The sequence below is a fragment of the Lonchura striata genome, chromosome 1 (assembly GCF_046129695.1).
Source record: "Lonchura striata isolate bLonStr1 chromosome 1, bLonStr1.mat, whole genome shotgun sequence".
NCBI lineage: Eukaryota > Metazoa > Chordata > Aves > Passeriformes > Estrildidae > Lonchura > Lonchura striata.
The window spans coordinates 111,260,739-111,279,748 of NC_134603.1; the positions used below are offsets into that span (position 1 = coordinate 111,260,739).

The window sequence follows — 19,010 nt, forward strand, 5'->3', positions numbered from 1 at the left end:
AGCCTAGAGTTTCAGAATGCCTTAGAAAGACTGGAGCCCTCTTCAGTTTCCATGTAGGGTGGCCTGTGCAGCTCTTGAAAGCACCAAAAAGCCTACAGACTCCCTCAGGCCAAAGAATTACTTCGACCTTTGAGAAATAGAATGGTGCAGAGAAGGGGAAAAAAACCACAAAAAAAAAAAAAAATAAGCACCAAACAAAACCCCCTACAAGAACTAAGCTATTCCTCCCCCTTATAGCCCCAAAACCTAATGTCCAATGCTGCTGCTGCTGCTGCTGCTGCTGCTGCTGCTGCTGCTGCTGCTGCTGCTGCTGCTGCCGCCACCACTTACAGCCCAGCAAAAAAAAAACTAACCACGTCCTCTTTATGGCAGGCAGCTGCTACTTGTCCACTCCTCCTCCCACCTGAGGCTCATTTAACAGTGATGCAGGGGGCGTTTTTCCATCCTTGTGTGGGAGGAAAATCAAAACACAAGGATAGGAATAGTCGTAGAAGCCTTCAGCTGTTGTACAGAAAGCTGGCTATCTCATCTTGCAGATGTTTAAGCTGCATCTCTAAGTAAATCTTGTATTTCCCTTTTATAATGTTGGAAATTACTTTTTTATTTTAGGAAAAGAAAAATAAGGGAAATGTTCCTAATCTTTTGATTCAAACTGCAGTTAAAAACACTTCTTTCAGGGGAAAAAAATCAGAAAACACAAGGCCAAGTTTACATTTGTTTTCAAGGTTTACCAGTTGTTTAGTACTGAGTAAAAGGAGCAATGCTCTTCCATCCTAACATGGCTGAGGGGGCTGACAAATGTAATGTTATTTCCACATGAACAGAAGAAGCACTTATTTCCATACAGTGTCATGGGAAGTTTTGAAATGTGAAGCTGCATTTTGACTCTACCCTGCCTTTTTACAGGAGGTGAGACTCTGAGCTGCTGCTCTGGAATTGCACATCTCCAAATGAGAGACTACTGGTACAGGGTCAGGTGAAAGGAGAGGAAAGCACAGTGCATGTGCTATGCAGGCTGGTGAGTGGTTAGGGAAAAACAAAGTGGTATGGATGCTTAGAGATTCTTTGTATTCCTGTGTTGGGAAGTTCCCAAAACTGATGTGGTTTTTCTTTATATAACATTCAGACTAAATCTGTCCTTTGTACCAAAACACAAACAATAAAGTTTGGGAAGGGTTACTGATCCATTCCTTGCAGGTCTTCCCAGCCAAAGCTTGTCCTTTCCACTGACAGCAGCTCTTGCACTTTGTATGACTTGTAGTGACAGGACAGCAAGCAATGGGTACAAAGGGAGATGGGAAATTTAGGCTAGATATTAGTAGGAAATAAATTCTCGATTGTGAGGGTGGTGAGGCTCTGGAGCACGCTGCCTGAGGACGTTGTTGAATGGAAGTGTTCAAGGCCATGTTAGATGGGGCTTTGAGCAACCTGACATAGTGGGAGGAGGGTGTCCATGCCTGTGGCAGGGAGGTTGGAGCTTGATGGTCTTTAAGGTCCCTTCTAACCTTTAACATTCCATGGCTCTATTACTTGTGTGTTTTAAATCCCCAGCTCTGCTCTGCATCCATGATACTTTCACCTCTTTGAAGGCACTTTCCAGGCTTTCTATTGGTGGGTGGACCCAAAGAGAAATAAAGAAAATAAATAACACTGGATGGCTTTTAAAAAGATGCGTGTTCTCAAGATTTTCGTTTCTCTGATACCTCCCTCAGCCTCCTGTAATCCTGTCAATTCCTTCCATCCCAGAGTAAGCTCCAGTCCTCCCAAATGTCAGGTGAACTATGCTTTTAGGGCAGCAAACCCACACTTGGCCGAAGGACATTCTAGGATTCCAGGAGGGCTGAAGGACCAAAGGCCTCCCGGGGGAGAGGTCCGAGCTGGGTGTTAACCCTGAAGCCCAGGGGCCTCCAGGCTGCAGCAAGTCTGGAGCGCAGGTCCTGTGAGGAGCTGGCGTTGTTGGAAAAGGAGAAAAGGGGGCTCAGGGCGGACTGCATGGCTCTCTACAGCTCCCTGAACGGGGAGTGTGGCCGGGCGGGGGTCGGGCTCTTCTCCCCGGCTACCAGAGACAGGATGAGAGGAAACGGCATCAAGTTTCGCCAGGGGGGGTTTAGTTGGACATTAGGAGGAATTTCTTCACAGAAGGAGCGATTAGACTTTGGGGCGGGCTGCCCAGGGCGGTGGCGGAGTCACCGTCCCGGGAGGTGTCTGACTGCACGGCACTCGGTGCCCGGCTCCGTTGCCGGTCGCCGCCGGAGGTGCCGGCGTCTCTCCCGAGCCGCTGGATTCCGCGGCTCTGGGGCCGCTGCTCCGGCAGGGGGCGCGGGGCCCCGCCCCGTCCCGCGGGGGGCGCCGCTGCCGGGGCGCGCGGGCAGGGGGCGCTCGCGGGCGGCAGAAGGGACAGGAACCCGGGGGCGGGCCCGGCCGCCCCCCCGCGCCTCGCGCCTCGCATGCGCAGACGGGGCGGGCGCGGCGCTCCGTAACGGCGGGCGGGCGAGGAGGGGGAGGGGGAGGAAGAGGTGGGGGGGCGGCGGCAACGGCAGCAGCGCCTGCGCGCCCAGGGGCCGCCGCCGCCTCCGCAGCCCGGGAGAGAGACGGGATCCGCCGCCGCATCCTCTTCCTCCCCCACCGCTTCCCCGCGGGCGCCCGCGGTCGGGACGGCCGGGCGCGAGAGGAAGCGGCGGTCGGAGGTTTGTCCGAGCGGAGGGGCGGGAGGGGGAAGGATGGCGCTGGTGGCGGCGCTCCCGCGCGCCGCAGCCGCCGGGCCCTCTCCCGGCCCCGCGCGGGGAGCGGCCGCCCGAGGAGGCCTGGGTCCCGGGGCCGCCCGCGGGGGCTCTGCGGCACCGCTCCCCCCGGCCGGCCGCGGGCCCGCCGGGCACCGCCGGAGGTGGCGGCGGGGGCCGTCTCCGCGCCCCCGGGCACGGCCGGCTCCCTGAGGCGGAGAGGCCGTCGGCATCGTTAAGCCCGGAGTGTGGCGGTGCTGGAGGAACGGGAAGGTGCCCCCTTCCTTCTTGGGGAAGCAGGAAAGGGCTCAGGGCTGCGGAGGGACGGGACGGCGCACCTGAGCATCGGGGAGAGGGAAGAAATGTGTTCCCTCGCCCCTGGTCCAGCATCGCCGCGTCCCGCAGGCGGGAGGGGCCGCGGCCGCGCCGTGTGACGGGGTCGGGGCGAGGCGGGGATGTCTGAAATCGGGTGTTTGTGTTGGCAGCGCTCGGAGGGACGCGCGTGTGAAGTCTCGGAGAGCAGCAGTGTAGCGGCATTGCCCTTCCTTGTAGCTGTCCCTACTGATCCGTCTGGTTGTGCATACGTACACTATGGATACCTGCAGTGACCAGGCGTGGGCTGCCGTGCTCGTATGTAGCTTTAAAGAGTCACATAATTCTTAGTAAGCTTTTCCGGACTAAGTAAACACGTAGTATCGCTTTGACGTTAGTCACATTTTCCCGGCGTTTACCATTATTTCTGCTATGAAACGGGATACATACCTACTGCTTTCGAAATAACTTCAGTTATTATTTAGAAATGGATTTGTGCTGTACTTAGCGTGTGCATTTTTAGAGGTTTTATTGCAAAGCCCCAACTTGGCTTTTCTACATCATGTACATCTGCCTTGTGGTCATAACGGGCCTGAAAGCCTGTGTGCTGTTAGAAGTTCACCTAGGGCTGTAGCTACATGAATTTTGTTCAGATGAGGTATTTCAGAGATTATTAGAATGCACACTTAGTATAGTTTAATTTCTCATAAATCTATCTGGAGGAATAGTTATTTTTTAGTGTTTAATTTAATTACATTAAATACTAAACGTCTACATCAGGTATATCTACTAAATATATACATCACCTAGTCTCACAATTTGAGTATAGGTGTCACACCTTTTTCCAAATTGTTTTTGTGTGTCAAATAGAGAGGTCCTTTATACTCAAAGATGTGTAAGTAGTGTCTTTCAGGAACAGTCCAAAGAGGAAGAAAGGATGTTGCTGCTTATTTAATATTTTTGACTACATTTTAGACAGATGGTTGTTGTTGTTTTTTCCTTTGTTGAAGCAGGCTTTTTTGTTTTGGTCATGTGATTATGAAACAGACCAGAATTGGTGCAAATGCTAAAATTTCTTTTTCTTGGTTTAGTTTTCTTGGACTGTAGTGCTTTGAGAATAAATTTTATATGCATGAGTATGATATCCATTATAAGACTTAACCTTTCAGGAACTAACTTACAATTAATTAAGCTAGATTAATGACTAATTAATTTCTTCATGTAGAAATGCATAAATTTATAGTTAAGTATCATATAGTGAATAAAAAAATGGCACATGCTTTTAAACTGGAATTTAAGTTGTTACATAAAACAGACTAGCTTCATTAATGTACTATAGTTCAGAGAAAAAGAAAATTGTATATATAGGATACATGACTGGATATTACTGAGACATCAGTGGCCCACTTTTTTTCAGTTTAATTTTCCAAAACAGGTCAAGTCTTCCACAAAACAGAAACACCCTTGGGGATGGAAACTACCTGTGCCCAGTGTAGAAGTCCAGTTGCCAATTTAAGCTGTTGGTTTATCATGTCATAAATGCTAATTTTCTTTCTAAGCAGGTGTTTCCTTTAGTGTGTAACTTCCTTTAGGAGCAGAAAAACAGGAGTGCATTGTGACCAAGCATGTTTTTAACATGGAGTCTGACACTTCTAGTCTCTAGTTTCTGTGTAGCTTCAGAAAACTCACCTACTTCAAAGTTGTAACTCGCCTCCCAAGCACGATATATATGGAAAATAGTAGTAGTTTTCAAGTGAATAGTCATTTTGAAGATAACCTTGTGGGAGTAAACCTTTCCTTGTTTTTAGTAAAATTTCACATTGTTGCCTTATTAGAATCTCCTTGATGTCCTCAATTTTCTGGACTACTGTGCTGTCAAAGACACCTTTGATGGCTTTAGAAGAGAGGAAAACTTCCAAGTCTGGAACTGCTTCATCAATTACCTATTTCTTTCTCGCTGCCAAGGATGTAAATTTGATACATTACTCAAGGATCTAGAGCTTCCAACTCCTTTTTTCTTCTTTCTTTTCTATCTTTGAGATCTATTGGCTAGGTGTGTTGATTTGCATAATTGATTCTAATCAGTTTTACTACTCACATTCCCCCTTGCTGTTATCTGGTATGTTAAGTTTGAAACTGGTTGGTTTGTAACTCAGAATATCCCTCATAGTAACCAAGTGTTGAAGTGTCTGAGCTGGGCAGTGTGTTGCTAGCTGGGAGGATTGCTATCTCCACACACCAAGGCTTGTGTAGTTTGGCTTACAGTTGTTCAGGTCTAAATTCTGACCTTTTATTATGTTTAAAATAGTGAATGACTCACTTCTTTAGATGTGTTTTTACTTGTGATTTGTATGAAGCTGCCCTTGGATGGAAATTGGATTTTGATTAAAAGTGCACAAAAGTAGTATTTAAAGTTTGGTTTTGGTTTGTTTGTTTTTTTAAATTAGTTAAAACTAGATTAAATAAATTGAATGTCCAGGGAGATAAGTTTGGGTTGTTGGGTTTTTTAAAAATTTTCTTCCAGACACATGGAAAATGACGTGTGTTTTTTAAAGTGTGAATTGGAGTTACTGAAGTTAGAATTCAAGAGGTATTCGATGGCTGAAGATGCAGATGGGAACCTGTGACACTTTCATAGATCTTTTACGTGTTTCCCACCATTTTAGGGGAAGTTAGGCATCTAATCTGACAGACTAATTAATGGAATTTTCAGAAGGAATCAGAATCTCTAAAAAAAAAACCCAAACAAAGGATGCCTATATATCTTTTGCTGTTCTTATAATTTGGGTGGAAAAGAAATTAATTTTTTTAATAAGTCCAGTTGAAGACTATTATATCTATGTATCTTATATGTTTCCCTACCAAATTGAAAATAGTCAATATATCTATTCTATGTTACACACTGAATTATAGTGCCACCGCCATGTATGTAGTCTAGTATGTATCTCTATCAATCTTTGCCTGACCTCAGAAAATATACAGATTCAAGGAAGGCAATTAATAGCCTATCCCATAACTCATTAACATTTGATGACTAATTTTCTGAATGGTCTCATTCAGATTTGAAGTACGTGAACAAGTGTTAACAAGCCACCTCATTAAAATTACTTAAGCAAAAAGGAGTAGTACTTAAACCGTCTTATCAAGGTGCTACTTAATGTTGATCTCCAGCTTCATAGGGAGGTACTTATACCACCTGGTGATTACATGGTCTCATTTGCAATGTAGCACTCTGTGGCCTTCCAGCAGCTACCTGCCAGTCCTGTTTTGGATAGCTGGTTTCCAAGAAACTACCCAGAACAAAATGGTCACTCCAGGGACATCGTTAAAAGGGAAAGTCTCATTCCTAGAACTTGTATTCAGAGATTATTTTTATTCTGTCAGAATTTCAGTTCAGGATATTAAGCTAACTTTAGACATAGATCTTTTAATCCATAAATGAGAAATGTCCACTGCTGCACGGTTGTTGGGATTCCAGCAGACAGCAGTGCATCTGTAGACATTTTCTCAAGTCCACAGTTTTTCATTTGTCTCAGATCCAATGACTGTATGCCAACCAGGCACAGTGCAATGAGAGAGATGTTGCGTTGTGACGAGCTAAGCCTCTTGCTTATCTCCTTTGGAAGTACATGGCTTTGGAGAAGCTGCTTTTTATTTCAATGCCTCTGTTTTTCGGCCTCAAAGTGAGGGGAGTATTTCCTTTAAAATTGTCTTGAACTCTCCAAAGAGGTGTGAAAGAGGTAGGTTATCTTTGATGATTTTCCAGGCACTAAATGATGTTATTACCACTTATCCTAATGTTTTGAACAGATTTAGTTCTCTTGGGCAAATCACAATATAAATTATAGCAATTTTGGACCAGTAATTCAGAGATCCTTGATGTATTTATTTCCATTGCAAGGGAATGGGATGTGAGTCCTGACTTTCTGACAAATACAAAACTTTTTCTTTAGCAAATGGTTATTGTTGGCAGCAAAACACAGTATGGATGTGGAAAACGGGAATCGTGTACGTAGCATGTTCCTACCATGCGCACTTCCCTGGAGTACATGACAGATGGTTTTCTGTAAACCAAAGGCTCCAGCTTTTTAAATGTATGGTTCAAAGGTGATCCACATCACATAAACGTTCTGCAACAGGATTCCTGTCATCTCCTCCATCTTTTCTGCTACTGAGGGTCGTACTCAAATGTTCCAGTTATTTATAGTAATTAATTTCACAGTTTCAACTTGTCTTCTGCTGAACAGGTCTGCTTTTCAGTTATTCACTGTCAGCAGCTTTCTGCCAAAAATGTCTTTTATCTTACTAGCAGGTGTATATCAATTTCTCCATGGCATCCTTGACTTGTTCTGGTACCTAATGACTGAACCAGTACATATTAATTTTCTTCTTTTTTTTCCTGTTTCTGAAGAAATATTCATTGTAATTACATCAGAAAAGGAAGTTATGGTATCAATGAGTTCTTTTGTAAAGCTTTGTGCTACTGATGCTCTGCCCAAACAGAGTTTAATCCACTGACTTTTATTGTTCTTGAAACTTTACTCCTAAGCCAGGAAAAACAATGCTGTAGAGACTCAGGATACCAGCAGAGCCACAAGCTATTTATTTCTGTGGGTCTAACACACGTAGGGAGTCTGTGTGTGTCTCTGTAGCTGTTTAAAGTTCAGTGCAAAATCTGTCAATGGATTGGGTTGCATGGTGAGTTGTTCCCAGAGTACCAGGAAGGTGGGCAGTAATGCAGAGACGAGATGCACACTGTCTTGGTGGAAAGAAACTGTGACCTGAGGCAGAAGGTCATGCTTTAGAGAAGCAGTATCTCTATATCCTCGATATATTTATGGTTTAGTGACTTCAGAGGTTACCTGAAACTTGAATGTCTTCAGTCAAGACTTGTGCTAGTATCTATTATTGTAGCACACAGTAGTATCTACTCCTTCCACCAAGTATCAAAGCCTTTTCTGTCTTCCTTGATTAACGGCTTTCACCAGTGAGCATTGAGTTTGACTAGTTGGACTGTTTTCCAGTTAAACAACCAGGGAAAATGAAGACTTTGACATTCCTGTTTGTGTATATTTATCACTGAAAAATAAGATCAGGGACACTAAATTAGTAGTAATTAAAGTGGCATTAATTAACCATATCTGTTTCAAGTGAGTGAATGTTGAAAGACAGCTGTTTGTGAATTGTATTACAGGCAGGACTATGTTGAAATAGTAGATCATCGATGTGGCTTGCAGGTATTTCTACTGTCTTGGTCTTAACACTAAATCTTATGTTTTTATGTTTTATGTGGAATTTAAGGAATGTAATTTCTGGCAAGTTGTTTCTGCATTCTCTCTGTTCATCATGAACTGTAATGATAGCGATAGACACAAGACAAACATGTCCTGGTTATTCCTCAGTTTTGGAATGCAGAAGAACATTGCAAAATTAAATAAATCTAGGAGCATTTGATAGCTGTGGTACTCTGGTGCCCATTATGATGGTAATTTTACTGTCACAACTATCCCATTCTTAATTAGGCTTTTGTGTTCAAGGGGAAGATGAAATAAAACCTGACCCCATTTTTAAGGGGAGAAATGTCCAAACAAGATAATAGACCTTGGCAGCCACTGTAGGTGTTTTAAGCCTTGCTATTCTAGTATCCTTTGGCTCCTGTTATTTCCTTGTTTTTCTTTTCTCCTGTCGGCAGAAGTCAAGCTTACCTGGCTGTATGGAAATTACTCAGAAGGAAAAACAAGGGAATGTGAAATATTAATAGGTGAAGCCCTTCTGCATGGAGCAGATGAATTTAATATGCACTGGAAATACAGACTTTTAGGGGTTTTTGGTTGTTTTTTTGTTGGTGTTTTTGGTTTTGGGGTTTTTTTTTAATCCTTAGTGCTAGTTCTGCTTCATCTCTAGTAGAATGCCAAAGGTGAAATAAATAGGCTGATAATGATGTTAGAATTTAGACGGAAGGTGATGGAATGTTAAAATTACTCCATTTATATTTTTAGTGGCCTGGTATTGGTAAGCTTTCAATAGACAAAAACAAAGAAGCAAAAAAACTTGCTGTTTAATGTAGAAATGGGGGAAAAAATGGCTGTCTTATCAATGGTTGAATGAAATTCACAGGTGTACTCAGTGGGAAATCTGGATAATTCTTTGAGGAGGAATGAAGTCTTACTGAACCTTGTTTTAACTCCCTAGCCTTAGGAGCTTTGTTGACAAAATAAAGAATTTTAATTTGTGCGTCTAGGTCATATGAGAATTAATGTACAAACTCCTCTGCTTTTCATTTCTCTTAGATACTTTTGTTGTTTAAATTCTTTTCTTAGAAGGGTTTTATTGCAAGTAATGAAGTATTAATTTAGAAATGTTTGTTAGACAATTACTTCTAAGAGGTAACTATGAAGGGTTTTCCAAACTGTGCTAATGTGTAAATTAATTTTATTTTCCTGCTTTCAGTCAGTCAAGTGCAGCCACTGATCACGAGATGTTACCACAAAATCTACCTCAGACTTCACTTTTGTTCATTCAGTTGCTGCATCATAGATCTCAACGGGAGCTCTGCAGACACTCTTGAAAGTCTCTGAACAGATTGGGACATCAAGTCAAAGCGTGATGACCTAATAGGAGGTCAAAGTCTGAAGCATTGATTCAGCAGTTCAAGATAACACTCCCCTTTTTATCAGTATCACTTCTGAAGGCTACAGACCTCCTGCCATTTCTTTCCTGGCTACTTCAGAAACACTCAACTGACCTTTCTTTGGTGAAGAGATCTTGACTTTTCTCTCTGGTCCTGGAAATATTAATGGAATACAGTCATGTCTACCCAGGACGAGAGGCAGATAAATACAGAGTACGCTGTATCCTTGCTGGAGCAGTTAAAATTCTTTTATGAACAGCAGTTGTTAACTGACATAGTGTTGATTGTTGAGGGCACTGAATTTCCCTGCCATAAGATGGTTCTTGCAACATGCAGCTCATATTTCAGGTAAGTATTCAAATGCTATAAAACCTGTGGTACCTGGTTTTGAGTGTAATAGTAATTGATTGAAAATGTCTTACGGAGATTTAAAGATCAGTAACTTAAGTACAAAACCTAAATATCCTTACTTTCCAACACAGAGTAAAATAACATTTTTGGCTTCCTGGGACTTATTCTAGATATTTACTCTAGTTTCTACAATGAGTGTTGGGAGAAAATCACACTTGCGATATGGCTTATTTTCTTTAGGGAGTTAAATGAGTCTGAATAATTAGTAAATTTCTTATTCTTCACACTGAATCTTTAAAATACTTAATCTGTTTTTATTTCCCAAGGTAGGATAACAAGGGATTATTGAGACTGGGCTGCAGGAATTCCATTGTCATGTTTAACTGCAATTTCTTAGTAGAAGCATCTGCTAAAAGTAGGGATTGCTATGCAAGTTCATGGCTTTTTTTTCTGAATCATCTGGTTTTCCCTGCTCAGAAAAGCTGGAAACTTGCTTGAGTGTTGTGGCAATGCAAGCGGAGTTTTTCTGTGTGTGGTTTGGGTTCTTTTTTTTACTTCATGGTCCCCCCCAAGATACTATTGAAATTTTTAGTTCAGTAGTTCTTGTTTTTCAAGTATCCTGTTTTTGGTCTTTTAAAACATTTTTAATAAGATACATTGAGTGCTACCACTTTTTGCAAATGCCTTCATAGTAAGACCTGGATGATGAGGCACCATGAGTTTTCTGCAGTGATTAATCATTTTTGTTGGCAACATAGTATAATTAATCTGGCTGTCTGGAAGGAATTTTCAAGCTTGAAACTAGTCTGGGTGACATCCACACATGTTCTACCTTCCTGTGGAGGGATTATAACTTTCCTTTGCTGTTTAAACGCTGGAAAGTTTACAAATGTGCTTTTCCTGAGACCGGCTCACTATACCGAACACATCTACAATGTTTTCTGTACTTTGTCTCCTTTCTTGAAGAAAACTGTGGAAGGATTCATTTATTACCTTTACAGAAATTTTTGTCCCTGCTGGCTTTTCTTGTTTATTTTTTCATCTCAGATGAATCTGGTCCAATTTTTAGCAACAAGTACTGTGTGATCACTAGATAATAATTATTACCATTGGCCCTGTGCAGATGACATAGTTCCAACAATTTGTAAAATAACAGCCACTGAAAATGTAGCCAGATTTAATGTGGGTGGTTAATCATAAGGTTGGAAAGCTGTCATGAGTCCACCCAGTGTGCTGCATCAGAATGTGCAGTCAAATCTCTTATTCATATGTGTTTGTTTATTATTTATGGAATGAGGTTTTGGCTCTGGTTAAAAGAAGTATTAAACTTGTGGTTTTGTCATGTTCTGTTTTTCTTCTCTACTTTGGTTTACAAAAAGATGCTCAGCTTCCTAAATTTAGCTTTATTATTAAAAATTGATAGCCCTGAAGGAGGGGGAAGAAAAGCAAAGCATCTTTCTGTGTGATCCAGCCATTGTGTGTGATTGCAGCCAGCTTACCTTCCATCTTTGTGTCTGAACGATGTGCAGCCCTGCTCCAGCACAGGCTGCTCAGCAGTGTGTGAGCAACAGCCAGAGCCTCCAACAGCTCCCTCTTCCTTTCTGAGGAGTCTCTGTACCCTCTTGTACTTTCTTGCTTATCTTTAAATAGCTGCACAGCAAGTTGATACTTATTTAGTCAGTGATCCCTCCTAAAATGCAAGTTGCCCTGAATTAAGGAGCTTAGAAGAAGACAGAGAAATAGAGATGGGATACTGTCTTTGTATCAGATGCTTTCTGGAATGGCTTTGCGTAGGGAGTATATATCCTCATGTCCGCTTCACCTCTGCAGCCAGAAGCGGGACTAAAAGGTGCACTCACTGCCCCTTCTAACTTCTCTCATGCCTTGTTTCCTAAAAGAAAAAAGAAAAAAAAAACCCAACCAAAAAAACCAAAATAAATATAAAGAGCCTTGAAGTGAATTTTTAGCACAACCATAAATATCAAACTTGAATCAATATAAAGCTCTTGAAACCAATGTCCCATTTTAAGAAAATTGACAAATACATGGCTTATAGTACCAGATTGTAGTTAGTTCTTAACTGTGTTGCAATTAAATACCAGGATGAGCAGGAGGTGTGTAAAGCATTAAGGAAACAATAATCATGTTTTAAATTGCCTTTCTAGTTTTCTTCAGGAAGATATAATAGAAATACTCATTCGTTTTTTCCTATATTAGATCTGATAAGTTTTTCTGTTACTGATTTTTGCTTGCAAATTTGAAGTTTACTGTATGTTATGATGAATGGTATATAAGAAATAATTCATAGAGTGCTAGTCTCTGCTCCATTTCTTCTCCTCCCAGAGGAGCATCCTTTTTGATATGACTTAGCTCAGTCATTGCATAAATTTGCTTCTTTTGTTTTAGGATTTAAAATCTAGCTGTGTATGTTTCAGCAGTGTTTTCTGGAGGATGTTTCTTCCCTCTTACCACCTATCATAGAAAATATTTAAATTGTGTCATTAAAAATCCAAAATCAGCGCTGTCTGTTAATTAACCCAGAAGGGTTTGCAAGAATATAAAATATTTCTGCAGAAGGCACTGATGTTACTCTTCTAATGTTCTGTCCAAATGTTTTATTGTGAATAGTAGATGTCAGCCTAAGGTAAATCCTGAATACCTGTGAACAGGCCTGCAAAAGGACTGTTCACCTTTAGGAGTGTAAATCACCAAAGGCTTACAGGTGACTGTTTAAGATTACTCACTGCTGATCCTTGTCTTAATATGTGTGTTTCTCCTCAGAGCAATGTTCATGAGTGGGCTGAGCGAGAGCAAACAGACACACGTACACCTGAGGAATGTGGATGCAGCCACTCTGCAGATCATCATCACTTATGCATACACGGGTAACCTGGCAATAAGTGAGAGCACAGTAGAGCAGCTCTATGAAACTGCCTGCTTCTTACAGGTAGGAATCTCTGAACCACTTTATTCTTGTTAAAAGATCTTTCCTCTTTATTCATTTCAAAACACTTTTGCTCTGTTCACTCTGTATAGACAGCAGTTGCTTGCCAAATTTGCTTCATGTAGCCATCCCTCCTCGCATGACAGTCCCTTTGGAAGGTTGGAAGTAAACCAGTGCACTTTTAACATTTAGAAAATTTGTTTTGCCAGCAGACATAATCATATTGCATACTTGGTCTGTATGAAGCAGGTGAGTGAGTCACTGCTGTATTTTTTGTATGTATAGTATTTCATGCCTGAACTGTGTTGTTCAACACCAGATGCAGGTACTCTATGTGCTGGTGCTACATGAAAGCATAGACTATATGTGTAATACTTTGTGTTTCTTTCCATTACAGGTAGATGATGTGTTACAACGATGTAGAGAATACTTAATCAAAAAAATTAATGCAGAAAATTGTGTGCGTCTATTAAGTTTTGCTGATCTCTTCAGCTGTGAAGAGTTAAAACAGAGTGCTAAAAGAATGGTGGAGCACAAGTTCACAGCTGTGTACCACCAGGAGGCTTTCATGCAACTGTCACATGATCTACTGATAGATATTTTAAGCAGTGACAATTTAAATGTGGAAAAGGAGGAGACAGTGCGTGAGGCTGCTATGTTATGGCTGGAGTACAACACGGAATCACGTTCGCAGTATTTGTCCTCTGTTCTTAGCCAAATCCGGATCGATGCACTTTCAGAAGTAACACAGAGAGCCTGGTTTCAAGGCTTGCCACCTAATGATAAATCAGTGGTGGTGCAAGGTCTGTACAAATCGATGCCCAAATTTTTCAAGCCCAGACTTGGCATGACAAAAGAGGAGATGATGATATTCATTGAAGCTGCTGCTGAAAACCCTGGTAGTCTTTACTCTTCTGTCTGTTACAGCCCACAGGCAGAGAAAGTTTACAAACTCTGCAACCCTCCTGTTGACTTGCATAAGGTTGGGACACTGGTAACCCCTGATAACGACATCTATATAGCAGGTGGGCAAGTTCCTCTCAAGAACACAAAAACCAATCACAGTAAAAGCAGCAAACTCCAGGCTGTCTTCAGAACTGTGAATTGCTTTTACTGGTTTGATGCGCAGCAGAACACTTGGTTCCCCAAGACACCAATGCTCTTTGCACGCATCAAGCCGTCCCTGGTGTGCTGTGAAGGATACATCTATGCAATCGGCGGGGACAGCGTCGGCGGGGAGCTCAACAGGAGGACCGTGGAGAGGTACGACACCGAGAAGGACGAGTGGACCATGGTCAGCCCCCTGCCCTGCGCGTGGCAGTGGAGCACTGCCGTGGCGGTTCACAACTGCATCTACGTCATGGCACACAACTTGATGTACTGCTACTTCCCCCGCTCGGACGCCTGGGTGGAGATGGCAATGCGACAAACAAGCAGATGTTTCGCCTCAGCTGCTGCTTTTGGTGATAAGATATTCTATATCGGAGGACTGCATATTGCCAGCAATTCTGGGATAAGGCTCCCCAGCAGTACTGTGGATGGGTCTTCTGTAACAGTGGAGATCTATGACGTGAATAAAAACGAATGGAGGATGGCAGCCAACATCCCTGCCAAGCGCTATTCCGACCCATGCGTCAGGGCTGTTGTCATCTCTAATTCCTTATGTGTCTTTATACGAGAGACCCACATGAACGAGAGAGCCAAGTATGCCACCTATCAGTATGACCTGGAACTCGACCGCTGGTTCCTGAGACAGCACATATCGGAACGCGTGCTGTGGGACTTAGGGAAAGACTTCCGGTGCACTGTAGGAAAGCTGTATCCATCTTGCCTTGAAGAGTCCCCATGGAAACCTCCAACGTATCTCTTCTCACCAGATGGAGCTGATGAATTTGAGCTGGATGGGGAGATGGTTACTTTACCACCTGTATAGCTCCCAGATTAGACTGCACAACTGAGTCTGTGCTCCGTTATAATAAAAGAAATAAATGGCTGTGAAAGAACAGGTCTGGGGACAGAAATCTCAGAGCTGTCTTTCATGAGTTGTATTTTTATGCCCTACCTAACACTTGCCGCCATTCAGTATGAATTAGTGAAATGAGCAGGTATGCTTCCATAATCTCAAATACTATTATCAGATAATTGAGAAAAATATATGTATATCATGAGCTTGAGCATCTGACTTGTCTAAAAGAATTCTAGTTCTATAAAGTCTCAGTTCAGGAAAATTAGCTTAAGAAAAAAAGTAGTTATTGTTTCCAGGATGATATTACAACTCTTTTGAAAGTATCTTCCAGTTACATTTTAACTACTTCTGGATATTCTACTTAAGTGCTAGTTATATAACTGTCAGCGTGGCCTAATTAAAGGACTGTGCTGCACTTACTAAATACTAATATCTATGTTGGTATAGTAATGCCATTAAAAAAGAAAAAGAAACAAATCCCATGGATCTACACCTGTGGTAGGAAGGGTAGATCTTCCATTGTATGGTAACATGCTGGGCAAAATGACTGCAGGTTCAGTCAAGCTGTATGATGAGGTGCATGTATTCTATTTTCACTAACTTATACCTGTCTATTTAGAATACAGGTCTTCCAAGCAGCTGGTAGATTACCAGGTGTGGACTTAAGTTGCTGGGCTTGCAATAGGAATTGCCAGCCCTCATAGTGCGGGTCTATGTGGGGCTTTAATCAGTAAATGCCTCCACATTCTGTATTACAGTAACATTGGCTCATGTATATTACTTCCTGCTGCTGATGTATTTTTCCATTGTAAAACGAAGTTTTAGTGTGGATTAACCAGGTCTTTATTTTCTGTTAATTTAATAACAAGCATTACTGTAGTGTGATTGTGTATAGATATCCCTTAGCTGTCAGGTTTTTTACTTTTGGGGGGGAAGCAAACTTCAGGAATATCCTGTGCTGTGTGTGCAGGAGAGCAGATGCCTAGTGCTGCTCTGGCATTAATCCCAGGAACCACTAGCAGTAGCGGGGTGCCGCCAACTTAACATGAACACAGGTGCTTCATGACAAACCTTACTAGCATGTTCAGCTGCATCATGTTCTGGCACTGTATTTTGAATGACGTTAATTTATTAAAAAATACTGAATCCAATTGCCTGAGTGTGCTTTTTGGGCGAAATAAATAGAGCTGTGCCACCCTCCCACCACATGCACATTTGTAGCAAGTAGGTTACTGAAGGCAGCTAGAAATAGTTAAGCTGCAAAAAGCCTGGAGATGAGTGTGTTGAGTTGATTCTGCTCACTACTACTCAGCAAAAGCTGAAAAATAGGTATTGAAATCACACTGAGGATTACATAGGACTGGAATCCCCTGCTATCATATTTGTAAATCAGCACTGCTCCAGTCATGATACAAATTCTGCCCTACTGAAAGCGAAGAAGAACAGGCATTAAGGAGGAACATTTCCTTTAAGTTCAGAAGATGGCAGAATTATTTTCAGTCTTCAGTAATCAAGGGCAAATTTATATATTCCATTGTCCAGACTGTCATTGGCTTTTCCTTAATTGTTTCTTGTTGCAGTAAATACAACCAGCCTTCAATAAAGACAACACCTATATTTTGTTTGGGCTAGGTCTCAAGAGGTTTTATAAAGTTTTGTATTGTACAATTATTACAGGTTTTGATTAGAAAAGGGGCTTTAGATAAGAAAGCTGCCTTATATAAAACTACTCTTTCAGATGCTTTGGCATTTTGTGCCATGTGAGGATTTATGGGACTCAAGAGTAACAATGGCAAACTACCAATTTTATTGTTTTTATGAAGGTGACATAACACATTTGCATTTACCATTACATAAACTTTTTTTTAACACCTACATTTTTTAGATAAGAGGTGTGAGGTGACTCAGGAGTTCCTGCTGATAGGTCTGTTTATATTGCTTTCATGTTGCAAGCCTATGCAGGGGAGCATACATAAAAAGAAAGACAGAGATACTCCTTTATAATGCAATTTGGAGAATCACATACCTCAGACAAAAACATGAGCTGTATCCAAGTAACTCCAGCTGGCATGGGCTGCTCAGTTTTGTGGTTCATTATCACTTCACCCTACTACTATCAGGCTGCATTAGGCTTTAGGAAAAGGTTTTAACTGCAAATGATCTATAGCTAGTGAAGGAGCAGACTGGGCTCATTCTGTTACTGAGAACTTTCATCTTGAGTTTAAAATCTTATGTGTAGTTTCTTACAGAAGGAAAACAAACCAAAAAAAAAAAAATGGTGTCTTTGAATAGGAAATAAGAAATACTAAATAGGAAATACTAAATGGCAGTGGCTCTAAGTCACATCCACCTCACAGAACCTGGAAGAACTTGATTTGACCCATTTAGGAACATCTTTGGAAATATAGGCAGTCTGTGTGACTTCCTGCTTGTCTGCATATTTTCTATTTTTTTTTCTGTACATTAGCTGTATGTTTTGTTTTTTATATTGCCCAAGATTATATAGTACCTTATGTAAAATATATTTGCTATTAATAATATGGCATTTAAAGACAAGACTAGTCAAGTGGTGAACAGTTCTCTAGTGACTGCTAAAAACATGTACACAACTAGTTGTTGAGCCAGTATTCATCCCCAGAGACAAACAGCTGGCAAAGGCTATTCTCCAGTCTAAATTCTTGCCTTGCATAACTCAAAGGAAACTGTGCAGCCAAAGCATTGTCTGGAAGTGGTCACTAGTGGTAGAATTAGAGAAAGACTTTTGCAGGAACAAAGACAAGCTGAAAAAAAAGTAGTTCTCATGTCATAAATAGAGCAAGATTAAAGCCTCGACAGAGATCTAATTATTGTCTTACTACAAAACTTCAGCCTAATCTTAGCCTATTCAACATGTACTTGGCCTTGAAATCCATTTATTTACAAATTTCAGTGAATCAACTCATGTCCTCAAGCTCTGCTACATTTGCAAAGTTTACCTATTTTCTAGTAAAGCTAATTTAAATCAGTCCTACATAGTTTCAGTTTCCCTTACCAAAAGTAATAAAAGATGCAATCTGGCCTCTGCTAATTATGAATGTATGCAATCATTTTTTGCAGTTGTTAAAACACATACATAATTGCAAGTTTAATTTTTGTTGTAAAGAATCAATCAGATCTGCAACAGTGAATTGTGCTAAGCTTTGCAGAGATGGAGCTCAGACAGATAGTTAAATTTGGGTAGAAAATGATTTGACAACATTTTGGAGATGACTTCAAGATTTAAAGCACTACTGTTTTTCCACAGTATTTCTCATTTCACTTCTCAGTGCCTCTGTTAAGATGCACAAGTACCTGCCACATTGCAGTAGAGCTAAGGGACATCCGTGGACAAACTTGCAGACCACTGAACTTATTAGCCAGGAAAGTTTTTCCTCCTTTGTTTCCCATTTCCAGCTACCTTACAGTTGTTTTCTGTTTTTAGCTCTGAATTCCTACATGAAAGGAACTATAATTTAGGCAGGCCCTCAACCAGGCTCACCCATAAAACCAGTTTCTTTCCACTTCATGCTTAACGTTAGCCACACAAAGTTCTGTTTAGTTCCACTTTCAGAAGTATTTAAAATACCTCCTTCCTACAACATTTCTCATGAGTACAGTTCAGCAAGGCAGAGTTCTTACAGAGCGTATAAACCCAGAGGAGGCCAAAGAGAAAAAAACCCATGAAATGCTTTCCAAAATTTAAGAGCTGACATATGCTTCAACCAACTTTTTGGCACATGGCAAAATCCATATACACACAAATTTTTCACAGCAGCAAAGTCAGTAACCAAAGGTCATATTAGGCAGTATGTTAAGATCAGTGTTATTTTTTGCCACTTTCTGGTATGCCTGGACTTTTAATTTCTCCACTGTGTTTCTGTGTGCATTTCTTCAGACATGAGAGATCAATCAAGTTCCCTTCTCCAGTGTTTTCCATCTATTTCATATAGTAATGTGATGTTATTTCCCATATTGCTTTTAAGACAAGACGACAGCTGTACATCTGCCTTCACCTCAAATAACTTTTCTTCCTTCAGTCTAAACATTCTTGCTTGATTATGCTTACCT

General features: G+C 41.4%; 1 protein-coding gene across 2 annotated transcripts; it reads left to right on the forward strand.

The window, feature by feature from the left end:
- The first annotated feature begins 2,533 nt into the window (after window positions 1-2,533).
- Window positions 2,534-16,075, forward strand: KBTBD2 (kelch repeat and BTB domain containing 2). 2 transcript variants are annotated; one of them, XM_021553270.3, is made up of 5 exons: window positions 2,534-2,687; window positions 3,206-3,350; window positions 9,483-10,011; window positions 12,796-12,961; window positions 13,356-16,075. In XM_021553270.3, the coding sequence occupies exons 3-5, from the start codon at window positions 9,842-9,844 to the stop codon at window positions 14,889-14,891; spliced, it is 1,872 nt and encodes a 623-aa protein (XP_021408945.1). In that variant the 5' UTR covers window positions 2,534-2,687; window positions 3,206-3,350; window positions 9,483-9,841; the 3' UTR covers window positions 14,892-16,075. The 2 variants fall into 2 exon arrangements, with proteins under 2 accessions (XP_021408945.1, XP_021408944.1); XM_021553269.3 differs by lacking the exon at window positions 3,206-3,350.
- The last annotated feature ends 2,935 nt before the right edge of the window (window positions 16,076-19,010 follow it).

What these genes read in the sequence shown, in the direction of transcription:
- KBTBD2 (XM_021553270.3), top strand. Translation starts at nt 9,842, where the DNA reads ATGTCTACCCAGGACGAGAGGCAGATAAATACAGAGTACGCTGTATCC. An exon ending in ACATGCAGCTCATATTTCAG is followed by an intron (nt 10,012 to 12,795) that starts GTAAGTATTCAA and finishes GTTTCTCCTCAG; the next exon opens with AGCAATGTTCATGAGTGGGC. An exon ending in AAACTGCCTGCTTCTTACAG is followed by an intron (nt 12,962 to 13,355) that starts GTAGGAATCTCT and finishes TTTCCATTACAG; the next exon opens with GTAGATGATGTGTTACAACG.